This window comes from Argopecten irradians, chromosome 10 (assembly GCF_041381155.1).
Source record: "Argopecten irradians isolate NY chromosome 10, Ai_NY, whole genome shotgun sequence".
Lineage (NCBI taxonomy): Eukaryota > Metazoa > Mollusca > Bivalvia > Pectinida > Pectinidae > Argopecten > Argopecten irradians.
In genome coordinates, this window is record NC_091143.1 from 26,798,125 (window position 1) to 26,813,188 (window position 15,064).

Below are 15,064 nucleotides of genomic sequence, written 5' to 3' on the forward strand. Positions count from 1 at the left end.
TACCATAAAATTAATTATAGATATCACTAATATAAATCCTCGAATGCATCTAGTTTTATGATGTGTGCAAGTCTATAAACAGGCTCCAGACAAATATAATCGATAAAATATTTTCATTGTGTGGTGTGGTTTCCGGTTCCGGAAATGAGTACCCGGTAAGTTGAGCTGCCTTGTAAATTTCTACGTGTTTTAATCACTAAGCTGTCTGTCTGATCGTGATTTACTTTAAGATAGAGAACGGATACACATATGCACATCCATTACCGGGTATAGAATACACCAAATAGGTCACAATGTCGACTGACGACGATTCATAATGTTCATAAAAAATGCTGTTATCCCGGTATCCATTCTACTTTCCTTTTCGTTATATCTGCTATTCGTCACACACGGCTCACGATATTGACGGTTTTTACGTAATATCTCGAATCTTATTAATGACGTTCATCATTCATTTTTTTTTTTTAAACACACTGGAGAATCTCAAAATAACAGTTCGCATGCATTCGATTTATTCATAATATCTGAATATTTCTAATTACAATAGTCTTGCTCAAGTCCTTGAATGAGGTCGATATACACGTACTGTACTATAAAACAAAAAAAATGTTTTAACATTCATTGTCTTCATTTATGAGATATTTTCTATTAAGTAAGATGTATTTATTCTGATGTAAAATGTTGTATACATATATACATGTTTACAGTGATATATTAGTAATGATCTAGTGTTATCTGAAATACAACCTTTGATAATAACTTCGTTGATCTAAATATATTTTTGTTTTTGTATAATTAATTAACTGCTCAGTCTGAATTCTGAAGTCAGAAGCGGTTGTAATTTGACATGGAGGCTCGGGCTATCCTTGAGACTGGTGTGGTCACTGCTGGATGTATTTCACTAGGAACATATCTTCAGGACAGAGCAAACAAGCCATTCCAGCTCCACTGCCTTGGTAAACTTATTTCTGTGGTAATATATTTCCACATTTTTATGTATGTAGCATATCTGTTTTCATAAAGAGTATAAAGATGTTTATATTACCAATAGTCATACAAGTTTTAATGAACCTGCTAATTACCCAAAATCTAATTAGCATGAAAATATGCAACGTAATTGTATGTTTCGTGTATATACAAATGTATGTCACGTGGTCTTGTGATGTCACAGTAGTCCGCGGCTACACAAGGTAAGCCTATAAGCTAGTACTATACATCTATACAGCACATACACGTATACGTTAGATCTACAATTTGAGTTTTTCGAGTAAATGGTTATTCTAGCTTTATGATGTTGATATTTTCAGTTTCAAAACATTCAATTTACACCATTTCAAACATTCAAACAAGCGTATATCTAACTTTAGATTAATTAATCAGTCCAATTTGATAGCGATATCAAAATGATGTTCGGATCAGTCTGGACTGAGATTAAGATATCATATTATGTAAATTTCGGTGTAAATAAAAAACAGTATAATGTAACACTATCTTTTTACGATTAAAATCCCAAAATTTAGCATGACTATATCTAGAATCCGTGTTTTTATTTCAAACTTCTGCCATAACGATGCAAACACGGCACAGTTTTTGAGTAAAAATAAAATGTGGACGGTTATCAGTTACGTGATATTGGAGTAACAATATCGAACTTATACCGAAAATAACATGTATATCTATTTTGTTGCCTTTGGAACCTTATCAATAACGTTTACTAAAAAGCAGAAATACATCAATGATATTTCTGATATATGTTTTTAAATTACAGTATAAGTGTAGATTTAAATTCACTATTTCAAAATTATACTAATTATAATCATTAAAATAGTATATTCATTGTCGATCCTTTTGTATACCATACCGAGATTCCTATAATCCAAAAAGTAACCACATATTGTGTTCAAATGAAAAATGGAATTACTTGTATACAGGTATTATGAATAGATATAATATCTTGTACCTTTTCAAAAATATACTTAGTGATATTTAAATAAGTATATTTAGTGTGGTAATGTTGTAACCCTTCTTGTATGACTATACATGTAGATTCGAAACGGTGAAAATACATGCTTAGAATTTTTACTAATACCTTAGAAATTACGGGTATGCCACGATTCCGTAATTACAGTACTAGACTGGAATTATTTTTAAGGTTAAATCTTTAGTTGAAATAGTTCTTAGAACCATTTTTTGTTTCAGAATAAGTCAACTTCCATTATTGTTTTACCTGTGTACGACATATATATATATATATATATATATGTGTGTATATATTTAATATATATTCTTAGGTATGATCAGGGATATTTTATTTCCATTTTCTTTTACATATGGAATAAAAAAATCTAGAGCATAGATGTAGGGGGTTTCCATAATTCAAATCACAATTGAACTAACGGATGTCATAACCTGATTGACAGTAAGACAATAGCAAATACCCGATATAGTCCACCGAATAGCAAACTGCCCGCGGCCAGGTAATTACAGGTGAGTTCGATGAATGGCGTGGTGTACAGGTAAACAACATCCTGGTCCAGGTATTACATAACCATAAATTCTTTCTATCACATGTTGACTCTCACTCTCAATTTATTCGGTTAGCAACACACAACACAATGTTTGTAATGATCAATCATCGGTGTGTATGTACAGAAACATACATACATATATGTATATATGTTTCTGGTATGTACGTCAATACTTTAATCAAGGATTTCGTAAATTGTTACGTAAAATTTCATTTTACAGTCACAAACTTTGTAATTCACAATGTATCAAAGATACAGACTACAGGAAAATATTATCTAATTAAAGCTTATTCGTTGCTGAACTCCTCGAAAAAAAATCCGAAACTTTTATTTTTGTGTGGATTTTCTTTCATAATTACACGAAGATACCTGCTATTAGAGCATAAATTAGAGTATTTGAAACATCGAATTTCACTCTTTTAGTTATTTACTTTCGAGCCAAAGTTATTGTACGATTAACTTCACTCAAAAGTAATTATAAAAAATCGTTGATCGGCTTTTCCTGTGACCGTCGATGTAAGTGATAGCACATCAGTTATAGTACAGCTATAAGCCACGGACTATTGTGACGTCACACGGTTTAGAGCTAGAAAATATGCATAATCGGGCGGTCAGAAGTTTGGACCTCGATATCGACGGTTTACAGGTTATTCCGGTCGCGCGCGGAACGGAGAGGTTTCTACACGTGCTAATAAAGCCATTTCCAGCATAAACTGAAATTATCATTTTTGACTGCACAAATCCTTTAACAGCATGTTTGTACAAAATATATCTTTTTACAATAAAAATATGAATTTATCTTAGGACCTCTTTTAACGTTTTTGAAGAAATATTTTTGCTTAGGATGGTATTTACTACTGTATAAGACAATAAGTATACATTTATTGTCTGTATATTTTCATGAATTGGATGGTACTATTTAATTGCATATCATGATGGTCACAGTCAAAGTAGGTAACACTATCATGTTTATTACCACGCAGGCTTTCTGAGCTGTTCCTACATCCTTGTCCTCCTTAACCAGTTGGTTCCACAGTTTAACCCTGACTTAAAGCGGACAGATGCAGCCAGGAGATTGTACAGGTTAGTGTTAAGATATTATCAAATCTTTCTCCCTCTTTATGTCCTCGCCATAAGTGAGAGTTTTAATCCCATCTGATGTCATTGCTAGACACTGACTGAAGGTGGGTGATTTTTCTTCGGGTACTCTGACTTTTTCCGTCAAATTTGATGTATTCTTAAAATGACCCTGCCTGTAAATGAGAAGGAAAACAACAAACAGACATGCAAACTAGTAAACAATGATATTATTTTAAAATGGAGAGGATTTATAAAGGTTATGTAGCTCCTCTATCAACCTCGATACTCAAAGGATTACAATCACTTACAATCTCTACACCCCTAGACTAATATTTAATAGTAAAACTGAAGGCAACAGAACAGAACAAGTTACTGTCTCTGCAGTCTTCAAAGGAATTGTTTGCTGGCCTGTGATTGGTTCAGATTTTTCCTCAGAGCTGCCTTTAGTTTTACAATGAGATAATCCAGGAGTGTAGAGATCATAAGTGATTGGAACCCCTGGAGTATCAAGGATGCTCCTGTATAAGAGAGAAAAAATAGAAGCAATTTTTTATTTTTGTATACATAATAAGTATTGCTCAATCTGTATTTTAGAACAAAAGCTGATCCTGGGATCTGGTGCTGTGCCTTGTTGCCATTGGCGTATGTTGGATATGGTATTCAAGGTAACTATTGAGAGACTTCTATCTGACTTTAATGACCAATTCAAACCTTCCAGTGATACCCAATCTGAATCTGCAGTGACATCTTTCGAAGCCTAATGATTGTCTCCAGATTATATATAGATGACAATTCAATTTCTACTTCAGTCTAGAAAAAGTCTTGACCAAACGAAATATAGGTGCAGCTATTGGATTATTTATGAAGCTTCAAAAAAATACACTCATTATTTTCTGTTTACTTTATTTTAGAATACTGAAATGCCTCTCACATGTTGTATTGATCTGTACACATACAGACCTGGAAACTAAATTGGTTTGACTGTGTGTTGATAATTCTCATTCATAAAATATTTGTTCTTCTTTAAGCGGGGAGTATACCGGTATTGGAGACATGCTTTCTCCTATTCACCATTCCTTTGACCTTGGTACACTACAATGCCTCAAACCTTACCCAGATGGCTGGAGCCCTACAGCTTCTCTGGCTTCGGTCTTACCTCATACAACAAGGTTTGTAGTTGCTATGCTCCAACCACAAAATACATTGTACTGTTATATGGTGATACCTCTAGTCTTTCACCCTAATCTGTCCTGTGATAAATCCCTATTTTATCAGCTCTCTCATTTCTGTCTTTGCAATAAATTACAGAGTTATCTTCTCTTCTTGGTTGGTTTGATTGTGACATTATTAGTTTGTGAGCATTGTTTTCTTTTTTCAAGTTATGAACAGTATTTACCCTTCAGGATTTTTTCCTGATGGTCCTAAGGACCAACTGACCCTAAAAGTTATATGAACAAGTTATAATTCATCCTTGCAGTTTACATAATTACTAGCAAAGTAATGGTTTTACTTACAAAATACAGCAATACAGCTTATTTAGCAAAACTTGTAACGGTAAACAGTTTGGATCCTTTTGATCTCCCACACAGCTCAGCGACGTTTAGTTTGCAAAACATTTTTGATTGGCTGTCCAATCAGAGACCAGTATCAGTGTGAATGTAAAACTTTGATTGACTAGAAGTTTTGCCAGTAGGCGGGGCCAATGCTTGTCAGTGAAAAAACTATATTTCTTTACCAATTTGCTTTGCAATTGTTAGTACTATTTAAATGTTCAAATTAGCTAAAGTCGGTGTTCACTTTGTAACCAAAATATAAAGTATATATATAAAGTATATAGCCAAAGTATAAAGTTACTGGTCACAGGCAGACAGACATACTTTAATTTTGAACACAGGAAATGATGCTACACTCATAAACACATGATAGAAATCAATGTATGCATGCAAGGGCAGATAACTTTGCAATATGAAATTGGGTACCAAGTGGTGTGGAAAGAATTATCATATGTAAGTCAGGGATTTTTTTATTTCACTTACAGATGCTTTCAGTCTGGGTATATTTGGAGTGATATGTGTAATGTACTTCCTACTACTTACAAAGTTGCCAGAACTGTTTCCAAAATCGTTTACAGAAGGGGAGGTAACTGTGGTGCTACAACTCTTTCTAACAGTTATACTTTCCCTTACTCTGGGTGTTCTAAAGGTGAGTAGCGGAAATTTTAAAAGAAAGTACCAACAAAAAAAAAAAACACAAAAAAACAGAAAATGAGAAATCACCTTATTAGAATTAATTGAACTTTGAACTTATACATGCATGTGTATGATAAATGGATCATGAGGTCAAGATACACCTGAGATTGTGAGTGTATAGTATTATCTTTAGGTATGTGGTTTTTCTCTTGAAACTCCAGATTCTTTTTTATCTGAGATGACAAGCATTTTCATTCATGTCTATTGTTGTTATTAGGGAATAAAACAAAATAAAATTTTAATAAACTATCCTGTGCAACTTTAAAACAAAAGAGAGAAAAGCATGTATCAAATGACATAAAGAATATGATTACCACATGTGTAATTTCTTCCTTAATGGTGCCTCACACATTCAAATAGTTTGACTGAAAATACTTTCTATTAACAGTTTGCAAACTATAGCATACTTAATCATGAATTATGAAAAGTTACAACAGATATACATATTCCTCTGTTTTTTCATTTATGGGACCTAAAATTATTTTTCCTCTCCCTATTTTGTATCAGTTCTAGGAAATTTTATGATGTTTTTGTTTTAGTATTAATGTAGAAAATACTCACACATCGAGATATATTCTCACTATTATGTTTTTGTTGTTTTGTAGGGAGATGTTGACATACAGGATGATCTATCCTCTGGTGAGAAGTTAGCCTTGGTAAGATATTCTCCTGACCCCATATCGATGTCAATCATTCCTTCTCATGGAGTGAATGTATAATCAAATATCCTTCAATAAAATATGTTTCATGTAGAATAAAATTTGAACTGTTGGCATTTATATTTTGGCGAGTCGATCGGCACTCGGCAAGCATTGTGCTGAACAGCAGAGATGTCCTTTTAATCTACTTGACAGACCAATGCAAGATTCTATGAATTTTTCAGGTGGCCTTTGAGGGAGTGTTACTGGGTACCATCAAGTTTTGGATGGCCCGACAGTTAACCAGTGGTAGAGCCACACCTTTGTTTTACCTCACCTTTAGTACGACGACACTGACGGTCGTACTGCCTCTCCTGTATCAGGCCTTCGGATCTAGTTTTATCACCGACATCCTGAATTTCATCTTAAAGAATTCAGTTAGAGTAAGTATTTAATTCTTATTGTCATTCTTATTTTTATGTCCTGTCACTAAAAATGGAGGACTGTATATTGTTATCCAAGTCTATATATATCCTGTTCTGTACTGACTCATTGCATCTTAATGTCTCTCATCTTACACTTATTTCATTAACTATGTAGTTAGGGTATGTATGCCTAACAGACATCTGGTTTTTCATTTGATGTGCAAAACTTAGTTTGACCAGTAGACATAAGTAGTAACAGATACCAAGTTTTCAGCTCTCCACTTGAAGAGAGGGAGTATTATAGGATCACCCTGGTGTTAGCATTTTGGCGTTGGCAATTACAAAGATTTGGCGTTCATGTTGAAAAACTTATTTGTAAAATAAGAAGCTCAAACTTTCCGATGATGGTAATGGACAGGTGTAAAGTAAGTAACTTTTGTTACTGCATGAAGAAAAATACTAATTTGTCTGCTTCTGTTTTTGATAGAGAAAAAAGTACTATTCGTTAGTGGTGAAGTATCTTTTAAATCATATCTGACAGATAATTAAACTCATATAATTGAGTTCTGATAACTTGATTTGTTATCAAAACTCTCATTTATTAAAAGTTTTGTTTTCATTTCTAGACAAAGCTCCTGATCTCCTGGACTGTTCTGATTGGGTTGAGTGTAGTGATTGTGTATGTGAGGAATGCTTCAGCTGCTGGGGGCCGAGTATCAAATCAACGTAAGCTCTTCCATCTAGTCATGATAGCAGTCTACGTCCCCGGACTAGTGATGGATCCATCCTTCTTGTGGACATCGTCTGTAATAGCTCTAGGGGTCATGGTTATCCTGGAGGTCAGTACCGATGGTCAAGCTTATGAAAAAGATAGACATACATACACCTCTTGAAAAATTATATATGCAGGGGAGTGGGTAATTGTAAGTTTGTTTTGTACCAAGTAATGTAAACATACAAATGTATATAAAAATTGCTTAAAATGTGTTACAGATTAAAAGTGAAGTGATGAATGTTGTATCTGAAGCCGACCTGATATTAATTATTCTTAAAATAAAAAAATATAAACATGGAATATTATTGCACTGATTTTTTTTTTAAATGACTTTAAATTTTTAAAAGTTAGATAGTTTCTATATATTTGCATTTATTATCGTTATTCAATACATGAACATCAAACTATTAATATATCCTTTCAGTGTGTAATATATCTGATCTAGGTTATTCGACTAGATAGTGTATGGCCTTTGGGAGTCATTTTAAAAAAGAACTACAGAGTATTTGTGGATAGCCAAGATCAGGGGGAGATAATCCTGACACCCTTGTACCTACTTCTTGGCCTGTTCTTGCCTCTGTGGATAGTACCAAGAGATAATCTGGACAGTAAGTATGTCTCATGTATAATAATAATAGGTGTATAAAATATTATTGACAATATTATTTTCAAATCACAAGCTAGGTTTTTATTGTAGCTCTAGAACCATGTCTTTTAAAGAAAATTTCAATTATTTGTTAGCCTGCTGTTACACATGCAAATAAATTTACACATATACATGATTTCTGATATTGGGACAATTACTTAAAATGGTATTTTGCAAGTCCCTCTAACTGTTAATGTTTCAAAAGAAGTTTATTTTCAGAAAATAACAAAATAATTATTATATGTAAGCAAATTATAAAATTATCAATATTTTCTTTAAGTCACATTTTTTTCTAAATTAGGAAAAAATGACATATCATGATTTAAGTAGCTTCATTCCACATTGTTCTTTGATGTTTTATACTAAATTTTCTTTCTTTTTTACTTTCAGGTGATCATGTTAATAAAAAGACATTGAGTTTATATTTCATTTTATTTTGATTCTAGGCACTGACTTAAGATTGTATGCCGGAGTACTCTCCCTTGGTGTTGGGGACACAATGGCATCAGTAGGCGGAACATATTTAGGGAGACATCAATGGCCAGGTAGGTTTCATCTAACCACATTCTTGATACTGCAGGGGTTGCTATCACTAAATATGCTGAAATCCTTTTTAAAATGTTATGAACACAGGAATGGATGCCTGACTACTGATTTTTATTTTAAGATTTGTTAGCTCAGATATATACCATAACATTGATATGATGTTCAATACCAACTATGGTTGCTTTCCAAGTAATTTATTTTGAAAATGTCTGGTTTTTGTGATCAAATTTAAGATTGGTTTTCGGTTGCTAGGATGTAAAATCAGTTGCTAGGATGGTTTAATTTTGATATTTTTCTAAATAAATCGCCTGTAATGGGGCTAACATCAATATGTTATATATTTTTGTACATTGGGCGCTTAATTTTGTAATATTTTGCCGTAATATATGTAAGTAATGATGTCACTATTTTTGAAATTCATCTGGGTATGAAAGAAACTAGCTAGTATGACCTTTGACCTTAACTCCATCTTACCTTTTTAAAAAATTCCCATTATGATATAACAAAAAAAGTCTTTAGTAAATAAATTAAACATATGGCATATATTGAAGAAGAAAAATCAAGTTAGGCACTCTAAAAGTCAAAATATAATCTCACTCCCACCAGTTTTTTTGCCGTTTTTCAGCTTATAAACCATTTGACCTTTGACCCCTGACCTTGACCCTCTCCACATGGTCAAAAAAATTGACACAATCTTTTTTTGAACGAGGGTGGCCTACTGATTATTTTGATGTATGGTGTCAAACTTCATTCCTAAAATCCCGCGGAATTACATAAGCCAGCGGTCTATAATGTAAAATCCACCCCTGAACTATCACTAGTAAAACTGGAGGCAACAGAAGACACAGGTAATTTTGTCCTTTGATGTACATCAAAGTAAATATATAACGGTACACCATGGTTGACTGTGTTGCTTTGTAGTTGGATGTCACTCTCTCTGTAATCTTCAAAGGAGGAGTCTGCAGGCCTGTGCTTCGTCAGGTCTTTTCTCCTGAACTGCTTCCAGTTTTACTATGAAATAGTTCAGGGATGGAAATACAATAATGATAATAACCTGGAGTATTGAAGATGATTTCATCATTGAACTGCTCCATTTGGCAATTATGGTGGATTACAGCCAAGTGCAAAACAATAAATTCAACACAAAGCACTGGCAGGTTTCATTAAAGCTGCTTTCCATCTGGAAAAGCTAGCCGTGCATTGTAGAATTTGGCGTTGTCGATTCTTTAAGAATACATCATAAATTTTTACTCCAAAAATGAAAAAAAAAATTGACATGTCATTATTGTCAATGAAAATTGTAATGTTACCATGTTAATGAAGTCAAAATACCAGGTAAGTGGCTGGCAGTCATGCTTTGAACAATTCCAAATGTTTTTGGTATGATGAAATTGAAGGATCGCAGTGAAAAAGCAAATACAAAAGATAACATAGAGCGTTTAAGAAATTGAAAAAATAAATGAAAAAATTATTACAAAACTATATATATATAGAGCTATCAGTTTTGGTTGTTCTTTATGCCCCGACAATTGAAATTGAGGCCTCAAAAGTGGGAGGGGCGTTTATAAGGACATGGGTGCTTATTGGGTACAAAATTATGTATAAAGTTGCTTCAGAAAAAATCTTTAAACAAAAAGTCACCATAATGCAATTAGAATTATCTTGCTCTAGGACAACAAAAATTGTATATTGTAAAAACCTATTAAAGGACTATTGTAGTGGGTTTTTTTTAATGTTGTGAAAATTACCATATAAGTCAAACCAAACTTGATATTAATTTTATTTTTATTTAAATTGTACATTGTAAATCACATGGAATGACTATTTCAGGATATTATTTTTTTAAATTTGCAAATTTCATCACCATGTGAGCGAAAATAAATTTGATAATATTTTTTTACCCTGACAGGAAGTAAGAAGACCATTGTGGGGACCTGTTTCGCTATTATATCACAGCTAGTCGCACTATATGGATTAAGTAAATTAGGTAAGTAAAATTTTAATATTATTTTTATTATCTTCAGAAGCGATTCACATTCTGGATAAAAAAAATCTTTTCTGAAACTAGTATCATCTAACTGAATAGCAAGAATGGAAGTAACTTTGATGTATCAGCCTGCATAATTCCTTGTACAGGTAGTTTGTCTCATGGGTTTGTATGAAGGACAGTGATTGTAAGTTTATTGTTTTGTTCATGTCAAGATCAAGATCAAGAAACTGCACATGCAGTCATTATCAAAAAGACAATTAAAGCTAATTATATAACTGTTGCGTTTTATGAAACAAGCAATGGTAACTTTACAAACATTAGGGAAAAAAGTGAGATATATTTCAAAATTATGAAGACAATATTAAAAAGATGATCTAGTTTCATATCAGATTCATTAATTTATCATTAATTTATATGAATTGTGCTGAAAGAACATTAGCAAAAACTTCAATGTATGAGACATTTTAGAGTAAGATATGGTACATGTGTATTGACATTTTACATATTTCATGGTAGCTGCATAGGGGTTTCTATTTTTCATATTGTATAATATTGCTTTTATTACGAAAACTTTTGTTCTATTTCAGGTGTTGCTGTTCTGTTCTGGCAGAGTATTCAGGCTGTATTTCTGACCTCACTCCTTGAGGCCCTCACTAGTCAAATAGACAACCTTGTTCTTCCTCTTTATATGTTCTGCCTTCTCTCTATCCTCCCCACGTAACATAATTTCTTTCTCATAGTCAGTAAATTAGAACAAGCTGTAAAGAGATGCTTTGCAATATGCAGAGTTGTCTCAAAATTATGTTGACAGTTTTGGTCATTAAATTCAGAAATCATGTGAGATAATTAAGTATGGAACTAATGTGATACCTATTGTTTTCACCTGGAACTCAGATTCTGAATGTGATCTCTCTGGTTGGAGTGACCAGTTTTGAGGGTTGAAGATTTCCAGATTTTTGCCTTTAACTGCAGAAATTTGAATTTTGATTGATCAAACTGTTGTAATCTTATCATACTATATTAGTTTATTACCCTGAAAACGAAATCATGTGATTTATAAAAGAACCTACAAGATACTGCTATCAGGATATCAAGCAAAGTTGAAATCCTTTTAGTATGAGAAATGGTGCCTAATTAAATATCTCCAAATCTCCATGGTAAACAGTTGTGATCCTCAGACTGGCTTTTGTTACAGTACAACGTATGTGTAAAGTATTGAAAGCGTTGGAGGAACAGGAAATCAAACAGAAGATTTTACTAATAAAGTATTATAAATTAGAAAGTAATGAAGATTTCTGTATACAAACATGTTCTACATACAGTGTATGCTCAATAGAAGGATGGGTTATTTCATGAGCATGTATCGGCAATATGGACAACCACCTCCTTCATTGCGCAGTAACAAGGCATTTACTACATTTGTCATTATAGTGTCATTATAATTCATATTTATCAAAATAGATATTTTGTTGATTCTTGCCATTCCATAATATTGATGTCATATCCAATTGTGTGTACATGTGAACTATTCATTTGCAAACAGAATGTGCAGTGTCTGGGAGTCACGTTTAAGTCTTTACTTGTGTAATTGAAAAAGCAAGTTTAAAGATGTTTGATTGTATATTATTTAAGATGTACGTTTGTTATAGATTGTATATTATTTAAGATGTACGTTTGCTATATGTTCAGAGAAAATGTATTAGATATTATTATCGCTTTTAAAATAAAAGACAACACCTAAAAGTATGCCTCATATTCAACCTGTGAGAAAAACATGTATGTATATATTAATTACTAGAACAGATATACCCACACAGCCTAATATACCTGTCTAAAGACGACACCATTATCTGTCTAAAAGTCTCTCGAACTACAATATTGCAGCTAATTTATTACCTGTGCCAGAGATTTTATATCTCTACCTGTGCATTTCTAAAATTGCATTTAAAGTTCATTTAAGACCTCATACAATATTGATATTATTCCATTTCGCATTGAAAGAATAATCCTGATGGGTAGACTGGGATGACCAGAACAATAACATTCTTGAAAATCTAAATAAAAAAGTGAAGGACAAAAAACGTCACCTTGAGGTACACTTTTTACATTTGAAAACAGGGTTTTTTATGTTTGAACTAGGGAGACAATGGTCATATTACACAAAAACACATTTGCCAAGTATCAAGGATGACTTTATTTTTAAGATCACGGATAGTACAGCCTAAATCTTTTGGGAAAGTGATATAGAAAAGTTAAATGTATTGACTTTCAAAGGTTAGCAAGCCTGAACATGCAGTGGTGCTATGTTTGGGTGAGTAGAGCGATTTGTTATCATTAGAAGTAATTCATCAAATGTCATCGGTGAATGTGTAAATGCAGTCCAAAATATGAACACATAACAATGTTGTGTATTACCATTCTTATTGGTATTGGTAGCCAGAGAATATGCACTAAATTATTGTATTATGAAATCCTATTATCTAGTCATTTCATATTCATGACATAACAGGGAAACGTTCATTTGTTAGGAGTACAAGTGTATTAGTATGTTTCTGTTCTGAAAGTGTGTTTCAAAGTTCGTTCTACTTTAGCATGAATGTCCCATAGTGCTATTTTCTGTAAGGTATTTTAAGAATTTAAATAGAACAATTTTAAGTCAAGTTACGATGCGAATGTACATTTATATTATTTGTATAACAATGTAAGTAAACGCTAACCCAAATATTGTTCACCATGAAACGTTTGATTCTAGGTAATATCTAGAGATGAAATATTTCCCTATACATGTATGAACGCAAAACGGCGTACGCATAAACAAGGGAAAATATTAATATCGTTTTTATCATATCAACTGGTGAAAAGTGAAGAAAATGAAAGCGGTAAAGATTGTAAAGCAAGATCTTCAGAATAATAAGAATGAAACTGTAATAATTATAAAATCTGCTTATAGACTATGATTCACTTAAAATGTGTTGTATACCTGTTTGAACCCACGGAAAAAAAACCTTTTCAATCAATTTTGAAAACATTGGAAAGTACTTGAAGAATGTCTGTAATGTGGATGTAAATTGTTACAAATAAATGTAATAAAGACGAAAAGAATTTAAGCCTAAATGTTATTGTTGAAAAGTTAGGTCGATTTCGTGGTTGACTTATTTAAAATCTTTAGATTACATCTCAATAACTCCGAAATGTAATGTATGATATACTTGTATTGTATGACAAATTACCTGCACAAATGTATAACATTGGCAGTTCTTGAAAGCTTTAATGTTGAATAGGTTAAGCGACAAAGTTTGTTAAAGTGATTGACCTTCACCTTGGTTTGCGGAAGTCAAACCAACTGAAAAATGTACATATAAATAATCATTGACCTTGATGGTCATGATATACTGTAGACCTGTAGCATTTGAGTATCGTATGGTACAATAGATACGTGATGCTGGCCCATCTGTACACTATAACTCTAAATGCAATTTAAATTTAATTTAATTACTGTACGTGTATATCTACATATACTTCACGATAGGGGAAGTTACAGATGGCGAACATTGCATCACCATGAACGTTCGTCATATGCACGCATTGTAATGCAACTTAAAAGTTACGGGAAACATTGACAAGGCAGTGGTTTATTCTTGGAAATACCATAGTATAGATAATTGTAAGTTGCATCATGCGTTACATATATACACTTGGTTGAATAGAATGGAACGACAAGATCATTTAAGTTAATATATTTGCACTTTCTGGATTATTTTTATATACAGATGTACGGATATGTTTTTGACTTTCATTGTTTTGCTTTTGTAAGATTATAAAAATGTACATTTTGTCTCTCTATTGCATGACGAAGTTACAATTTATCTTATAGTAATGGGACTCCTCACCCCTGCACTGCTCATATATTAAAATGTATATTTTTCTATATTCGCGCGTATTTTTCCTTCAAATTCCTAAATTATTATAAACATGATATATATATCTATATATAAAAAAGTGCAGTGGCGTAGGAAGATGAAACGTAATGGGGGGGGGGGGGGCAAAGGTCCTCAATATTTTGTAACACTCCCCACCGCACCTACAGGAGGAGATTAATTCAACACAGAAACATATATTCTTTATATATTTTTTCATATATCATTAATATAATCCTTGTTCACATTTATAGACAGTGGGGTCGCTAA

At 32.6% G+C, this 15,064-nt stretch overlaps 1 protein-coding gene across 3 annotated transcripts; it reads left to right on the forward strand.

Moving 5' to 3' along the window:
* Positions 1-117: 117 nt before the first annotated feature.
* LOC138333517 (dolichol kinase-like) lies at positions 118-14,797 on the forward strand. Of its 3 annotated transcripts, none has more exons than XM_069281948.1 (13): positions 118-155; positions 826-956; positions 3,512-3,611; positions 4,203-4,273; positions 4,637-4,777; positions 5,647-5,810; positions 6,463-6,513; positions 6,741-6,938; positions 7,547-7,759; positions 8,141-8,303; positions 8,788-8,886; positions 10,797-10,874; positions 11,465-14,797. In XM_069281948.1, exons 2-13 carry the CDS (start codon positions 848-850, stop codon positions 11,596-11,598), a joined length of 1,521 nt encoding a protein of 506 aa, XP_069138049.1. In that variant the 5' UTR covers positions 118-155; positions 826-847; the 3' UTR covers positions 11,599-14,797. The 3 variants fall into 3 exon arrangements, with proteins under 3 accessions (XP_069138049.1, XP_069138048.1, XP_069138047.1); XM_069281947.1 differs by having other exon boundaries at positions 127-155; positions 812-956; XM_069281946.1 differs by having other exon boundaries at positions 146-267.
* The last annotated feature ends 267 nt before the right edge of the window (positions 14,798-15,064 follow it).

What these genes read in the sequence shown, in the direction of transcription:
- LOC138333517 (XM_069281948.1), top strand. Translation starts at nt 848, where the DNA reads ATGGAGGCTCGGGCTATCCTTGAGACTGGTGTGGTCACTGCTGGATGT. An exon ending in TGTTGGATATGGTATTCAAG is followed by an intron (nt 4,274 to 4,636) that starts GTAACTATTGAG and finishes TTCTTCTTTAAG; the next exon opens with CGGGGAGTATACCGGTATTG. An exon ending in ACCAAGAGATAATCTGGACA is followed by an intron (nt 8,304 to 8,787) that starts GTAAGTATGTCT and finishes TTTTGATTCTAG; the next exon opens with GCACTGACTTAAGATTGTAT.